This window comes from Lagenorhynchus albirostris, chromosome 10 (assembly GCF_949774975.1).
Source record: "Lagenorhynchus albirostris chromosome 10, mLagAlb1.1, whole genome shotgun sequence".
In the NCBI taxonomy this organism is placed as follows: domain Eukaryota; kingdom Metazoa; phylum Chordata; class Mammalia; order Artiodactyla; family Delphinidae; genus Lagenorhynchus; species Lagenorhynchus albirostris.
Genome location: NC_083104.1, coordinates 88,096,846 through 88,110,235, shown reverse-complemented (window position 1 = coordinate 88,110,235; position 13,390 = coordinate 88,096,846). Strand labels below are relative to the sequence as shown.

The 13,390-nt window shown below is 35.3% G+C and overlaps 1 protein-coding gene across 2 annotated transcripts in view; it reads left to right on the top strand.

Annotated features, from left to right (window-relative positions):
* The window catches only part of CDKAL1 (CDK5 regulatory subunit associated protein 1 like 1), a 649,098-nt gene that overhangs the window by 467,237 nt on the left and 168,471 nt on the right, over positions 1–13,390 (top strand). For both annotated transcript variants that reach the window (XM_060164267.1, XM_060164266.1), the window contains one exon: positions 6,206–6,386. In XM_060164267.1, coding sequence (XP_060020250.1) covers positions 6,206–6,386 — 181 coding nt within the window. The remainder of the gene's footprint in view (positions 1–6,205; positions 6,387–13,390) is intronic.

Sequence of the window (13,390 nt, the reverse complement as noted above, 5' to 3'; positions counted from 1 at the left end):
TTCTTTTTTTATATTCCATATATATGTGTTAACATAGGGCACTTGTTTTTCTCTTTCTGACTTCCTTCACTCTGTATGACAGACTCTAGGTCCATCCACCTCACTACAAATAGCTCAATTTTGTTTCTTTTTATGGCTGAGTAATATTCCATTGTATATATGTGCCACATCTTCTTTATCCATTCATCTGCCTGTGGACACTTAGGTGGCTTCCATGTCCTGGCTATTGTAAATAGTTCTGCAATGAACGTTGTGGTACATGACTTTTTGAATTATGGTTTTCTCCGGGTATATGCCCAGTAGTGGGATTGCTGGGTCATATGGTAGTTCTTTTTTTGCACTGAATCTTAGTATTGATTTGAAGAGACTAACCATCTTAACAACAGTATAATCTTCCAATCCATGAAAATGATATATTTTTCAGTTTATTTAGCTGTTCTTTTATTTCTCTCAGCAAATTTTAAGAAGCTCTTGATCTGTTTCTATGCTCAAATTTATTCTTAAGTATTTTTATGCTATTGTGAATGGAATTGCTTTCTTGATTTCATTTTCTCATTATTCATTACTAATATATAAAAATACAGTTGATTTTTTTAACTTTTTACTTTATATTGGAGTATAGCTGATTAACAGTGTTTTGATAGTTTCAGGTGTAGAGCAAAGTGATTCAGTTATACATATACCTGTATCTGTTCTTTTTCAAATTCTTTTCCCGTTTAGGTTGTTAAATAGTATTGAGCATAGTCACCTGTGCTATACAGTAGAAAATACAGTTGATTTTTATATGTTGATCCTTAGCTTTAGTGAACTCATTTATTCTAGTAGATTCATTAGATTCCTTAGATTTTCTATGTATGAGATTATGTTACTTGCAAAAAAAAAAAAGACTTTTTCCTTTTCAATCTATATGCTTTTCATTTCTTTCTCTTGCTTTTCTGCACTGATTATAATATTCTACTCCACTAATATTTTGAAGAAGTGAGAACAGAATTCTCTGCCTTGTTACTATTCTTAATGGAAAAGCATTTAGTCTTTCACCAATAAATATGATAATAGCTGTAGATCCTTTATTAGATTGCAGTAGTTTCCTTCTTTCTTTGCTGAGAGTTTTTATCATGAATGGGTGCTGGACTTGTAAACTGAGTTTTCTGCATGTACTAATATCACCATGGGGTTTTTATCCTTTATTCTTTTCATATGGCTTATTGCATGAATTGATATTTGCACATCATACCAACCCTTGCATTTCTCAGATTAAAAACATGGTCATGATATACAATACTTCTTATGTGTTTTGAGGCTCACTTTGCTTATCTTCTGTTAAGAATTTTTGTCTCTGAGTTCATGAGCGTTATTGGTCTGGAATTATTTCCATCTCTTTCTCTGGTTTTCATACAGGCTACTATTGCTGGACTTGTAAAATGAGTTTCTCATCTATTTTTGAAACAGTCTCTGGGAATTCCCTGGCAGTCCATGGTTAGGACTCGGGTCTCTCCCTGCCAGGTCCCCAGGTTCGATCCATGGTTGGGGAACTAAGATCCCGAAGCAAGCTGCATGGCCAAAAAAAAAAAAAAAGGAAAGAAATAGTCTCTGTAGGATTAGTTTTATTCTCTCTTAAATGTGAAGTCATCTGGGCCTGCATGCCTCCATTGTTTTGTGTTGTTTTCTTTGGTGACAGTATTTTGAATTACAAATTCAATTTTTGTAATAGATAAAAGGCTATGCAGATTTTCTGCTTCTTCTTCAGTTTTTATAATTTATGCCTTTCAAAGAATTTTCCTGTTTCATCTAAGTTTTTAATTTATTGGCTTAAAATTGCTTACAATATACCCTTAGTGTCCTTTTAATGTTGATAACAACTGTAGTGCTGTCCCCTCCTTCATGCCTGAAGTCGGTCATTTGTGTCTTCTCTTTTCTTCTCAGTCCACTAGTAGTTTAGTAATTTTATTAATTATTTTTAAAGGTGCACCTTACTTTTATTTTTTTCTCTCTATTTTCTATTTTATTGACTTCTTCTTTTGCCTTTATTATTTCCTTTATTTTACTTTGGGTTTGATTTGCTCCTGTTTTAAAACTTCTTAAGGTGGAAGCTTAGATTATTGTTTACCTCTTTCTAACACAGACATTTAAATCTATAAATTTCTTTCTAAGCACTGATTTAGCTGCATCCCATATATTTAGATATGGTATATTTTTATTTTCATTCCATTCAAGATACTTTTTATTCCCTTTCTACTTCCAGTTTAGCTTCCATGAAATTGTGGAGTAATTGTCCTGGAATTAGTCTCTATAGGACTAAAAAATGTTTCTTTTAATTATGTGTTTTGTTTATGCCTAATAATTTTAATAGGTCTGATCCTTTTTCTGATCATTTTTACCGCTTTCTTTTGAGGCAGATAGTGTGTGTTTTAGTCTCACTTTTTTCACATGTGGAATTTGAAGCTCATAATTTATTGATCTAAAGAATGAAATAGAATCATCCTTTTTATATTTTTGCCAGTGAAACACCAAATTGCAAGTGAAAGTCTTGAGGTGTATTAAAGTACAACATTTTTTGTAGTATTTCAAATACAGTATGGCGTGTATGTATGTATGTATTTTTAGTCAAGGTGAATAATTAAGTATTTTAAGATATTTGGGGCTTTCTTAAATGCTGGCCTAGTGCCAGCAAATAGGTAGTACTCTACTTGCATGTCCCTGATTGATTTTCATAACTAATCATACACCTCAATTCATATGCATAATTGGAAACTTTCTCATTAATTCCATTCCCAAGTTATTTAATGAACTCTTTTTTCAAGTAAATAGCAAGTATAAGTCAGAAAAAAATGGGTCAAGACTTCTCATATTTAAGCTAATTGGACATTTTCATTTTCATCATTCCTGCAGAATTAATACTACTATGAAAATGTAAATATAGAAGGTCTTTTAAATCTTAAAAAGACATAATACCTAGTAATTATATTTATTAGACTCACAGCTTCAATAAATTTGTGGAAATGATCATTTTTTAAAATTTTATGGGTTCGTGCTCCGGTCCGGGAGGATCCCACATGCCGCGGAGCGGCTAGGTCCGTGAGCCATGGCCTCTGAGCCTGCGCGTCTGGAGCCTGTGCTCCACAACGAGAGAGGCGTGAGAGGCCCACGTACCGCAAAAAAAAAAAAAAAAAAAAATTTAGTAATTTGAAAATTCATACCGTCTCAAAAAACAGCATTTACTCACAATTAGCATATTAAATATTTGGATTAATATTCTATTTTACACCCCTTAAAATTTCCTTATAGCCACTTAAATCATATGCATGCAATTAGTTTAGAATTTGGTCCACTTCAAACATTTTTGATTTTTCTTATGAACTGAAGAGAATATTTACTAATAAGCAAATTAGCAGTATAAATATGAGATGTTTTATTTGGTTCACCTAAGGAGCCCAATTATTTTGAAGAACCTTAAGTAGCATGATTTGCATATACAAAATCAATGTATAGATGAGCTTCAATATTAAAGTGTGGTCTCTACTTTGAAAACATTTTTTGGGTAATCAGTTTATATTCTTATATACTTTGAAACTTAAACTGCTTTTACTTTTAAATACTAACTTAGGTCTTTCACGAATTCATAGTGTCCTATCCCCACCTCTGTTATTGGTCACCTTTTTGTGTAGATTATCAAATATATTTATACATTGAACATCCCCTTCCTTAACATTTATGATGACTACTGTAAAAGTTTGTCTTTTCTTTTTCGCTATGGACTTTAAGGCCAAAGTAAGCAGGTGTTACATAATACTGAACTCAACTACATTGGATCAAGAAGGATGTGGGGTGAGGCGGGGGGGAGGATCAGTAAGGTACTTTCCTTTGGGAATACCCCATAATCTAGTGCCAAGTTCATTCCAATTCATAGCCTGGAACAATAACCTATTGTCTTTGTCGCTGCAGTGTTTCACAGGCAATTTCTCAGATTTTTTTTTTTTTCCCCCTAATTTCTTAGGGGAGATGGTCTCTTCTCTGTCACTTCTGCTGTGATCCATTACTTTTATTTTTAGGTGTGGATTTCTTTTGTTCAGAAATAGTTGTAAGTCAACTGTAAAAAATTGCTAATTGAAGTTATTAACATAATTCTATTTCACATGCTTTAGTTTAGAAAATAGTCTTTTTATTTACCATTTACTGTAAAAGTATATTTTTTATGGTTTTCAACAATAATTTTGATAATTATCCTTAAAAGAGAAAAAAAATTTTATAAAATGATAAAATTTTTTCAAATAATTTTTTTCCAAATATACTGTTGGATTTTTCTGTATGTATATTGTCTCATTTTCTATTTAGCATCAGATAGAAAAGTTCCAGACCTTGGAACTTCCCTTACTAATTAAAGTTCAGTCAAGTTAATAGCTGGGTAAGACTAAGCAGAAATCAAGAAAGAAATATTTTTTTAAATAAAGTTGCCATTCTTTCACACAGAATATTGTAGCATACTTGTGGAGAAACTCAATGGCCAAAGAGGAATGACTTCCAAGATGCTAACATAGGGACCTGTTGAAAAACAAATGGAGCTTGTTACCCAGTCACTCTGATGAAAAGCTTTTAGTGCTTTATTCTTAAGTATTAAAGGGCAGCAAGAGTCACTATTTATTACGGCAGGTCTTAGTCATGAGTGAAAGGGACCAAATCCAAGAACCCAGAGGAAATAGATACAGTTATAGTGAGCAAAGGAAAGATTGTGGCTAAACTGTAATTGGTATCCTCAAAGAGTTAAGAAAAGATGTTGCATCTCTAAAAACAGTAAGCTGTGAAAAGGAAAACTGGAAAATGAGAAAGAGCTCTTAGAAATTTAAAATATGATAAACAATTAATTTTTTCAGTAGAAGCATTGGAAGATAAATAAGTAAATCTTTCAGAAAGTGTAACAAAAGCACAAGATGGAAAACAATAGTGGAGCAGCTTAGAGGGTCAATCCTGTAGTTTCAACATTCCGAGGAGAGGAGTTGCAGAGAGAGAAAAATGATTTTAAAAATAGCATAAAATTAGACCTATAGACCATGAGTCTCCAGATTGTACCCTGTACAAATATTTCAGCACTTAATCCAAGACCTACTATCATGAAATTTAAAAACATTGAAAAACATTAGTAGCCTAAAAGCTTTCAGAAAGATAGTGGGGCACTTGTAAAGAAGTTTGCATCAGAGTGGATCTGGACATCTCATCTCAACCTTGCCAACTTAAAAAAAAAAAAAGGGAACAATACAAAATTCTGATGGGTAATACTTTTCATTTTGGAGGGCTATGCACCCCACACTATCAGTCAGTTGTGTGTGGATTAAGACATGTTCAGAGATGCTAAAACAATAACAACAAAATTTCCCTGCCACTCTTTTTGATGAAGCTTCTGAAAGAATGCTCCAGCAGAATTAAGGAGAATAGAATAGTCAAGAATTAGGAAGACATAGGATCCAGAAAAAAAAGGGGGGGGGGTTGGAAAGACAACCAAGGAACCACATTCAAGGATGATAGCTGGTTCATTATGAAAGCAGCACATACTTGAAGAAAGTTAGGAGTGGCATTTCCAGAGAGAAAAATGGAACTGGTAAATTATATAGTACACTGAGAGTTTAGAAAGTAGTATTGGTTTTTGATAGAACTGATGGATCTTCTGGAAAACATTTACATAGGTACATAGAATATTAAGCAATTTTTTTTTAAAAAGGCAATTATTAACTCTAGGAAAAATTAAATATGGCAAAAGAAAACTTATTGATAGTATACCAGTTGGCTGTGAAAGTGAACAATATCTCAGCATTTATACCAATGGAAATACTATTAACACTATTAATTTAACTAAAAATTGAGCAGTGATTATGTTGGAAGGGGAGGGATAGAGTAGTTGAAAGAGCTGAATCCTCATTGAAGTCTGCAAATATTGCCTAATAGTCAATAAGTCTAGAAATAGAATAAGCATCAATATTAAAATATAGAAGGATGAAGAAACATCTGAAATTTTTTAAAATGGGTATTTCCTGAGGATGATAGGGGGCCGTGTTTTCCATAAACTTTTAATATTTAGGGCATTTTAAAACTGTTTGCAAATGTCTCTTTCCTAAAAATTTAATTTTAAAGGAATAGTGGTATTTAAAATGTCAAGGAAATAGAATAATTATGGACTGTAGTCAACTTTGTACATTTTTGTTTTATTATTTTCTAGAGTTCCTGGAATAACTATTGCTACAGACATTATCTGTGGTTTTCCTGGAGAAACAGACCAAGATTTTCAAGAAACAGTGAAACTTGTTGAAGAGTACAAATTTCCAAGTCTCTTTATTAACCAGTTTTACCCAAGACCAGGAACTCCCGCTGCAAAAATGGAGCAAGTTCCAGCGCAAGTGGTAAGATACTTTTCTTGTAAGGTATTATATTTAGCCAACAGCTATAAAAATGCAGCTGTGTTGCCTGCCTTAACACAACTAGCTCATGGTATAACCAACCCTTAAGTTACGAAATACGGAATGTTTGTTCCCAGTTGGGGTCAGGGGCAGGGAGACCTTGGTACATTAAATGACCTTAGGCAACTATAATACTACCTTTTTTTTTTCTCTTGAAGAGTGAGGTTCAGATGACACGGGGAAAATTTTTTAAACTAATATCTAGTACTAACTGTTTATAGGATAAAGCCTTGGGTCTTTCACAATAAGGCAAAACTTAAATATTTGTGAGCAAAGGAGGCTTCCCTGCTTCTTAAGAGATGCTTTTCATAATTTGTTACTTTCTGAGGGTCCCCTGGTTTTCCTACTTTTCCATGGGATAGATATGATGCTGTCTGTCTATTTCGGATGTGTGTTGCTTTCACAGTGAACCTCAATTTAATTTCCTCCTTACATGTTCATAGATATATTAGAATAAGATGACCTAAAATAAATGTGAAAAAGTTTGAGAGCCAGTAAAGGCAAACTGTTTCCCAGAATGCACCAGCAATTAATGACCTCAAACAAACATTTAGTTTCTAGACTCATTGGTCCAAGATGAAAAAATGTTAGTAAGCCTTAAGAGTAAGTAGAATTTTTTTCACTGAAAATGTTCTGCTTTGTTTCTGATTACCAAAACAAATTGTGTGCTACCATTAATTTTTCGTAAACATAAAAAGAAATCAAATGAACTAATTACTTTTTATATCTAAATTACAATTTCTATTGACGTATAATTTGCATTCAGCAAAATTACCTCTTTCCAGCATATAGTTCTTTGAATTTTGATGAAAGCATTCACTAGTGTAACTGGTCCCACAATCAAGATACAGAATGGTTCCATCAGGCCCCCCTGCCAAACTCCCTTTTACTTTTTTTGTAGTTGTCTACTCTCTCCATCCCCAGCTCCTTAACAACTACTGTTCTATTGTCCTTATAGTCTAATTCATTCTTTTTTAAACTTCTTTAATAAAAAGTTTTTAAACTTCAAAATACCTGCAGAAAAGTGTACAGCTGTATGTTTTCATAAAGTGAATACTTCCATGTAACCCTCAGTCTGATCAAGAAATAGGACATTAGCAGTACCCCAGAGGTCCCCATCATGCCTTTCTCTTTACTATCCTCTCCTATTTCCCAACAGAAACCACTATCCCTCATTCTGACGTATTAGTTTGACCTGTTTTTAAACTTCATATAAATGAAAGAATTCATCAGTGTTTGAATGTTGGGTTTTTAAGTTTAACATTGTGTTGGTGAGAGTAGTCTGTTTTTGCCAGTAGCTGTATCTCATTCATTTTCTTTGCTATATAGTATTCCATTATGCAAATCACAATTTGCCCATCCTAATGTGAAAGAAGAATTGGGTCTTTTCAACATTCCATTGTTAGTATTGCAACTAATACAGCTGTCAGCTTTCCTGCTTGTATCTTTTATTTGACTTGTGTATGTAAACATTTCTGCTGGGTGTTTAGCTAGGAGTGTAATTGCTGGATCATAGGAAATACAATTACTCTGCTCTACTAGATGCTGCCCAATAGTCTTCCCAACTAGTTGAATTTAGAGTTCCAGCGGCAGTATATCTAAAAATGCTAGTGACTCTGTATTCTTGCCAGCAGTTGGTAGTGTGTTTTTATTAGTAACCATTCTGATGGGAATGTAATGTAATCTTTTTTTGTGTGGGGGGGGCTATGTTGGGTCTTTGTTGCCACACATGGGCTTTCTCTAGTTGGGGCGAGCGGGACCTACTCTTCGTTGTGGTGCGTGTGCTTCTCATTGCGGTGGTTTCTCTTGTTGCGGAGCATGGGCTCTAGGCACGTGGGCTTCAGTAGTTGTGGCACAAGGGCTCAGTAGTTGTGGTGCACAGGCTTAGTTGCTCCGCGGCATGTGGGATCTTCTCAGACCAGGGATTGAACCCGTGTCCCCTGCATAGGCAGGCGGATTCTTAACCACTGCACCACCAGGGAAATCCTGTAATGTAATCTAATTGTGGTTTTTATATCTCCCTGTCAACTATTGATACTGAATACCTTTTATATGTTTATTGGAGATTTGGATACACTTTTTCATGAAGTGCCTGTTCACACCTTTGCCTCTTTATCTCTTGGCTTACCTGTCTTGTTTGTTTCCTCCCCCGTTCCTTCCTCTGATTTATAGGAATTATTTGTGTTTTCTGAATAGAAGTCCATTGTTGGTCATGGTATTCTGAGTACCTTCCATTCTATAACCAGTCTTTGCACTCTTTTAATGGTGCCTTTTGAAGAGCATTCTTAATTTTATGTAGAATTTATCAATATTTTTCTTCTTGTTTTAGTGGTTTTTTGGGTCCTGTTTAAGATTACCTTCCCCACATTGTCATGAAGATACCCTCCCCGCAAAAGGTACTCTTAGATTTTATGATTTTGCCTTTTACTTTTAGATCTTTAATCCAGCTGGAATTTATTTTTGTTTAGATTATGAGGTACAGAGGTCAAGACTTTTTTAAAAATATAAGGATATCCATTTGAGTCATCACCACTTATGGAATACCTCATCCTTTACCCACTGCTCTGCCTGGTCACCTTTATCATAAATCAGCTGTCTCTACACGTGGGTCTGTTCTGGAACACTATTCTGTTCCTTTGGTCTGTTAATTTCTCCCCAAAATCACAAAGTTAATTACTGTAGCTTTGTAATAAGTCTTGATATTGGCAGTGTAAGTATTCCAAATGTTTTTTCCTTGAAAATTGTCCTGACTATTCTTGATCCTTTGACTTTCTAAATTTGTCAACTTCCACCAAAAAATCCTGCTGGAATTTTAATTGATATTGTATTGATTCTATAGGTCATTTGGGGGGAAATTGACATTGTAATAATATCAGGTTTTTCATCTTTGAATAAAATATAACTCTTAGTTATTTTAATCTTCTTTAATTTCTCTCAATAATGATAGTTTTCTGTATACAAGCCTTGCATATCATTTATTATTTTTATCCATATGTGTGTATTCCCTTGATATTATTAATCATTTTTAATTGTTACTACTATTTAGAAATAGAATTGATTTTAACATATTTACCTTTCACCCATCAACTTTGCTGAATTTATTTATTCTAATAGTTTTTCTGTAGGATTTTTTTTTCTTCCAGTTTTTCTGCGTATACAGTTGTATTATCTGAGGATAGTTGCAGTTTTACTTCTTCCTTTTCAATCCTCGTAACTTTTATTTCTTATTGTATTGCCTGGAACTTCCAGTACACTACTGAATAAAATTGGGTAGTTTTCTCTTCTTTCCTAACTCAAGAGTGAAGTTTACAGAATTTCACCATTCAGTATAAAAGTTAACTGTAGTTTGGGGATTAGGGAAGTCCCTTTCTAAGTCCTAATTTACCGTGTGTGTGTGTGTGTGTGTGTGTGTGTGTGTGTGTGTGTGTGTGTGTGTGTGTGTGTGTGTGTGTGTGTAAATTAGGTAAATTATGTGTGTGCGCATGCACGCTTTAATCATGAATAGAATTAAACTTTTATCACTTTCTTTTCATCTATTGAAATAATCATATGGTTTGTGGTGTTAAGTCTGTTAATATTGTGAATTCTACTGAATGGCTTTTGAATATTTAAATCAACCTTGCATTCCTGGGATAAACTTCTCTTGGTCATGACGTATTATTTTTGATATATTATTTCAGTCAGTTTGCTCAAATTTTGCGAAGAATTTTTACATCTTTGTTCACAGAAAATTTTGATCTGTAGTTTTCTGGTAATGTCTTCTTAATTTTGGTTTCAGAGTAATGTTGGCCTCATAAAATGAGTTGGGAAGTATTCCTTCCTCTACATTTTGCTGGAAGAGTTTGTATAGTATTTCTATTATTTTCCCTTAAATATACCTAGAATTACCTAATGTATTAAGTGGAATTGTAAGATGGCCCCAGAAACTCCCTCATCCCTTCTCCCCTCATTAGGGTACATACTCTGTGTAATCCCTGGGACTGTTAATTTGATATTTGCTCTACCCTTTGGTTTCTTGGTTCTGCCCTCTGAGTCATTTTTCCTTGTTCATGAAAGCAGTTTCTCAAAAACGTTGTGGCTCTTCCCTGTATTTCGCTGGAGTTTATTCCGTTAGACAAAAATCACATCAACAGATCTTTATGATATGATGCCTTCTCTACCTTAGCCCCCTGCTGAGTACTTTTCTTTGTATTTTTCCTCCTTGGAATTCCTGGAGCTTCTTTACTCTGCCCTGACCTCTTTCATCAGCTTTGGAAAATGTCAGCCATTCTCTCTCCAGGTATTTCTTTTGCTCCATTCTCTCTTTCTCTTCTCTTCTAGAATTTCAGTTATACATGTTATGATATCCAATGTCTAATTTATCCTTTTCTATATTTTTCCTTCTTTGTTCTCTTTCTGTTTCTGGATGTTCTCTCCTCACCTCTTTTCTAGTTTCTTGCTATTCACAGTAGTGAACAGCAAGGTGAACAGCAACAGTAGCATGTGTGGTCCCTAGAGAAGCAGCACTGCTGTCCACCCATGGGGCTGCTGGAAATGCAGGCTCTCAGGCCCCACCCCATCCCAGACCTTCTCAGTCATTCTTCGTCTCCACATGATTTGTCTGTACATTAAAATTTATGAAGTGCTATTCTAGTTTACTAATCCTTTATTCATCTGTTTTTAATCTGCCATCAAACCCATAAATGGAATTTCTCATTTTAATTTTTTTACTTCTAGAATTACAATTTGATTCTTTTTTTTTATAGATTCCAGTGTTCTAGTGAAGTTCCCCATACTTTCCTCTATATTTTTTGAACATATTTAATCGGTTACCTTAAAGCCCATACTGAATTCTCCAATATCTGGATCTAATGTTGGTTTGTTTGTATTGTCGTTTTTTTCTTGATTTTGATCATTTGTCTTCTCTTTCCGTATACCTGATCATTTTTATTATATGACTACCATTGTTTATTTAAAAAAAAAACAATTATAGGGTCTAGACTGTAATGTATCTTCCTCTTGGAGTATTTAATTTTGCTTCTGCTAGACTCCAAGATAAGGACTGATTATTTGAATTGATCTGAGATTGATTTTTCAAACTATTTTTCAGCCTTTCTGAGGATTGAGTTATTTCTGGCTTGCCCTTACTTTTTGAAGGCAGGCAGGGGTGTGTTGGTTTTTAACACCTGACATTCAGCAGGAAGGGTTCTGATTTATAGCTTTTGCTGATTTCCATAGTGTAAATACTTCCACTCTTGCCAGTTTCAAATCACCACTGTGATATCACTGAACAGCACATAAAATTGGGAAGAGATGCACATAATCATCTCTGGTGAGCTGGTAAAAAGCCTGAGCTGACATACCACCCTAGCGGAGCTCTTCAGGATCTCAGCTGAAATCCTGTGCTGGTTAGCAGGGCCTTTTTTTTTTTTTTTTTTCCGGTACGTGGGCCTCTCACTGTTGTGGCCTCTCCCATTGCGGAGCACAGGCTCCGGTCGCGCAGGCCCAGCAGCCATGGCTCACGGGCCCAGCCGCTCCGCGGCATGTGAGATCCTCCCAGACAGGGGCACGAACCCGTGTCCGCTGCATCGGCAGGCGGACTCTCAACCACTGCGCCACCAGGGAAGCCCGAGCAGGGCCTTTTTTTACGGAAGGTCTTCCACTCTGATTTTTGTCTCTGCAGGATCATGAGAATGCTTCAGGCTCTGCATAGTTTCTCGGCCTCTTAGCTTTAACCTGGCTGCTCAGTCTCCCAGTCACTGCTTACAAATTAATAAATACCCAGAAGGGAAAAGTAGATCCAAATGTTGAGCTTCTCTCCAGGATCTTAGTTCCTCAGGTTCTCACTGCGTTGGTAGCTTTTTGATGTTCAAACAGTCCATATTATAAATTTTATTCACCTTTTCTAATTGTTCTTGGCAAGATCATTGGTCTGATACAAGCTGGTTTGCCTTAGCCAGAAGCAGAACTCATTGCATAAGATCAGCTTTCAGATGCTTTTTATTTTGCTCTTTTATCTTTAAACATAGCCCCTTAGCATCTTCCTTACATTTTTTTTAGCTTCTGTCACCCAATCCTGGCATAGCAGAACCATTTTTTTTTTTAGACTTTATATTTTAGAGCAGTTTTAGGTTCATAGCAAAATTGAGTAGAAAGTACATGGAGTTCCCATATACTCTGCCACACACACATACAACTTCCCCTGATATCAACATCCCACACCAGAATGTGGTACGTTGGTTACGTCGATGAACCTGCATTGGGACATCATTATCACCCAAAGTCAGTAGTTTACATTTCAGTCTACATTCTTTGCATTTGTGGAAATGTGTAAAAACATGTATCTACCATTATAGTATCGTACAGAATAGTTTCCCTTCTCTAAAAATTCTCTGTGCTCTACCTGTTCATCCCTCCCCTACCCCCCAACACCTGGGAACCACTGATTATTTTTACTGTATTCATGATTTTGCCTTTTCCAGAATGTCAGATAGTTGGAATCCTAGAGTGTTGTATCCTTTTCAGATTGGCTTATTTCACTTAGTAATGTGCATTTAAGGTTTCTCTATGTCTTTCTGTGGTTTGATAGCTCATTTCATTTTAAAACAACAGAAATTTATTGTCCAACTGTTCTGAATACTGAAGTCCAGAGGCAGGCTTCCTCTGGACCATGTAGGAAAATCCTTCCTTGCCTCTTCCAAGCTTGGGGTGGTTTGCTGCTAATCTTTTTCCTTTGCTTGTAGCTGCCTTCATTGTCACATGGTATCCCTGTGTGTGTCTGTCTTCACATGGCTATTTCTTGTAAGGACCCCAGCCATATTAGATTAGGGACCCGCCCTATTCCTCATCTCAACTCATTACATCTGCAGTGACCCTCTTTCCAAATAAGGCTGCATTTTGAGATTATGGGGGTTAGGACTTCAACATATCTTTTATGGCGGGAGATAACAACTCAATCCACACACTTC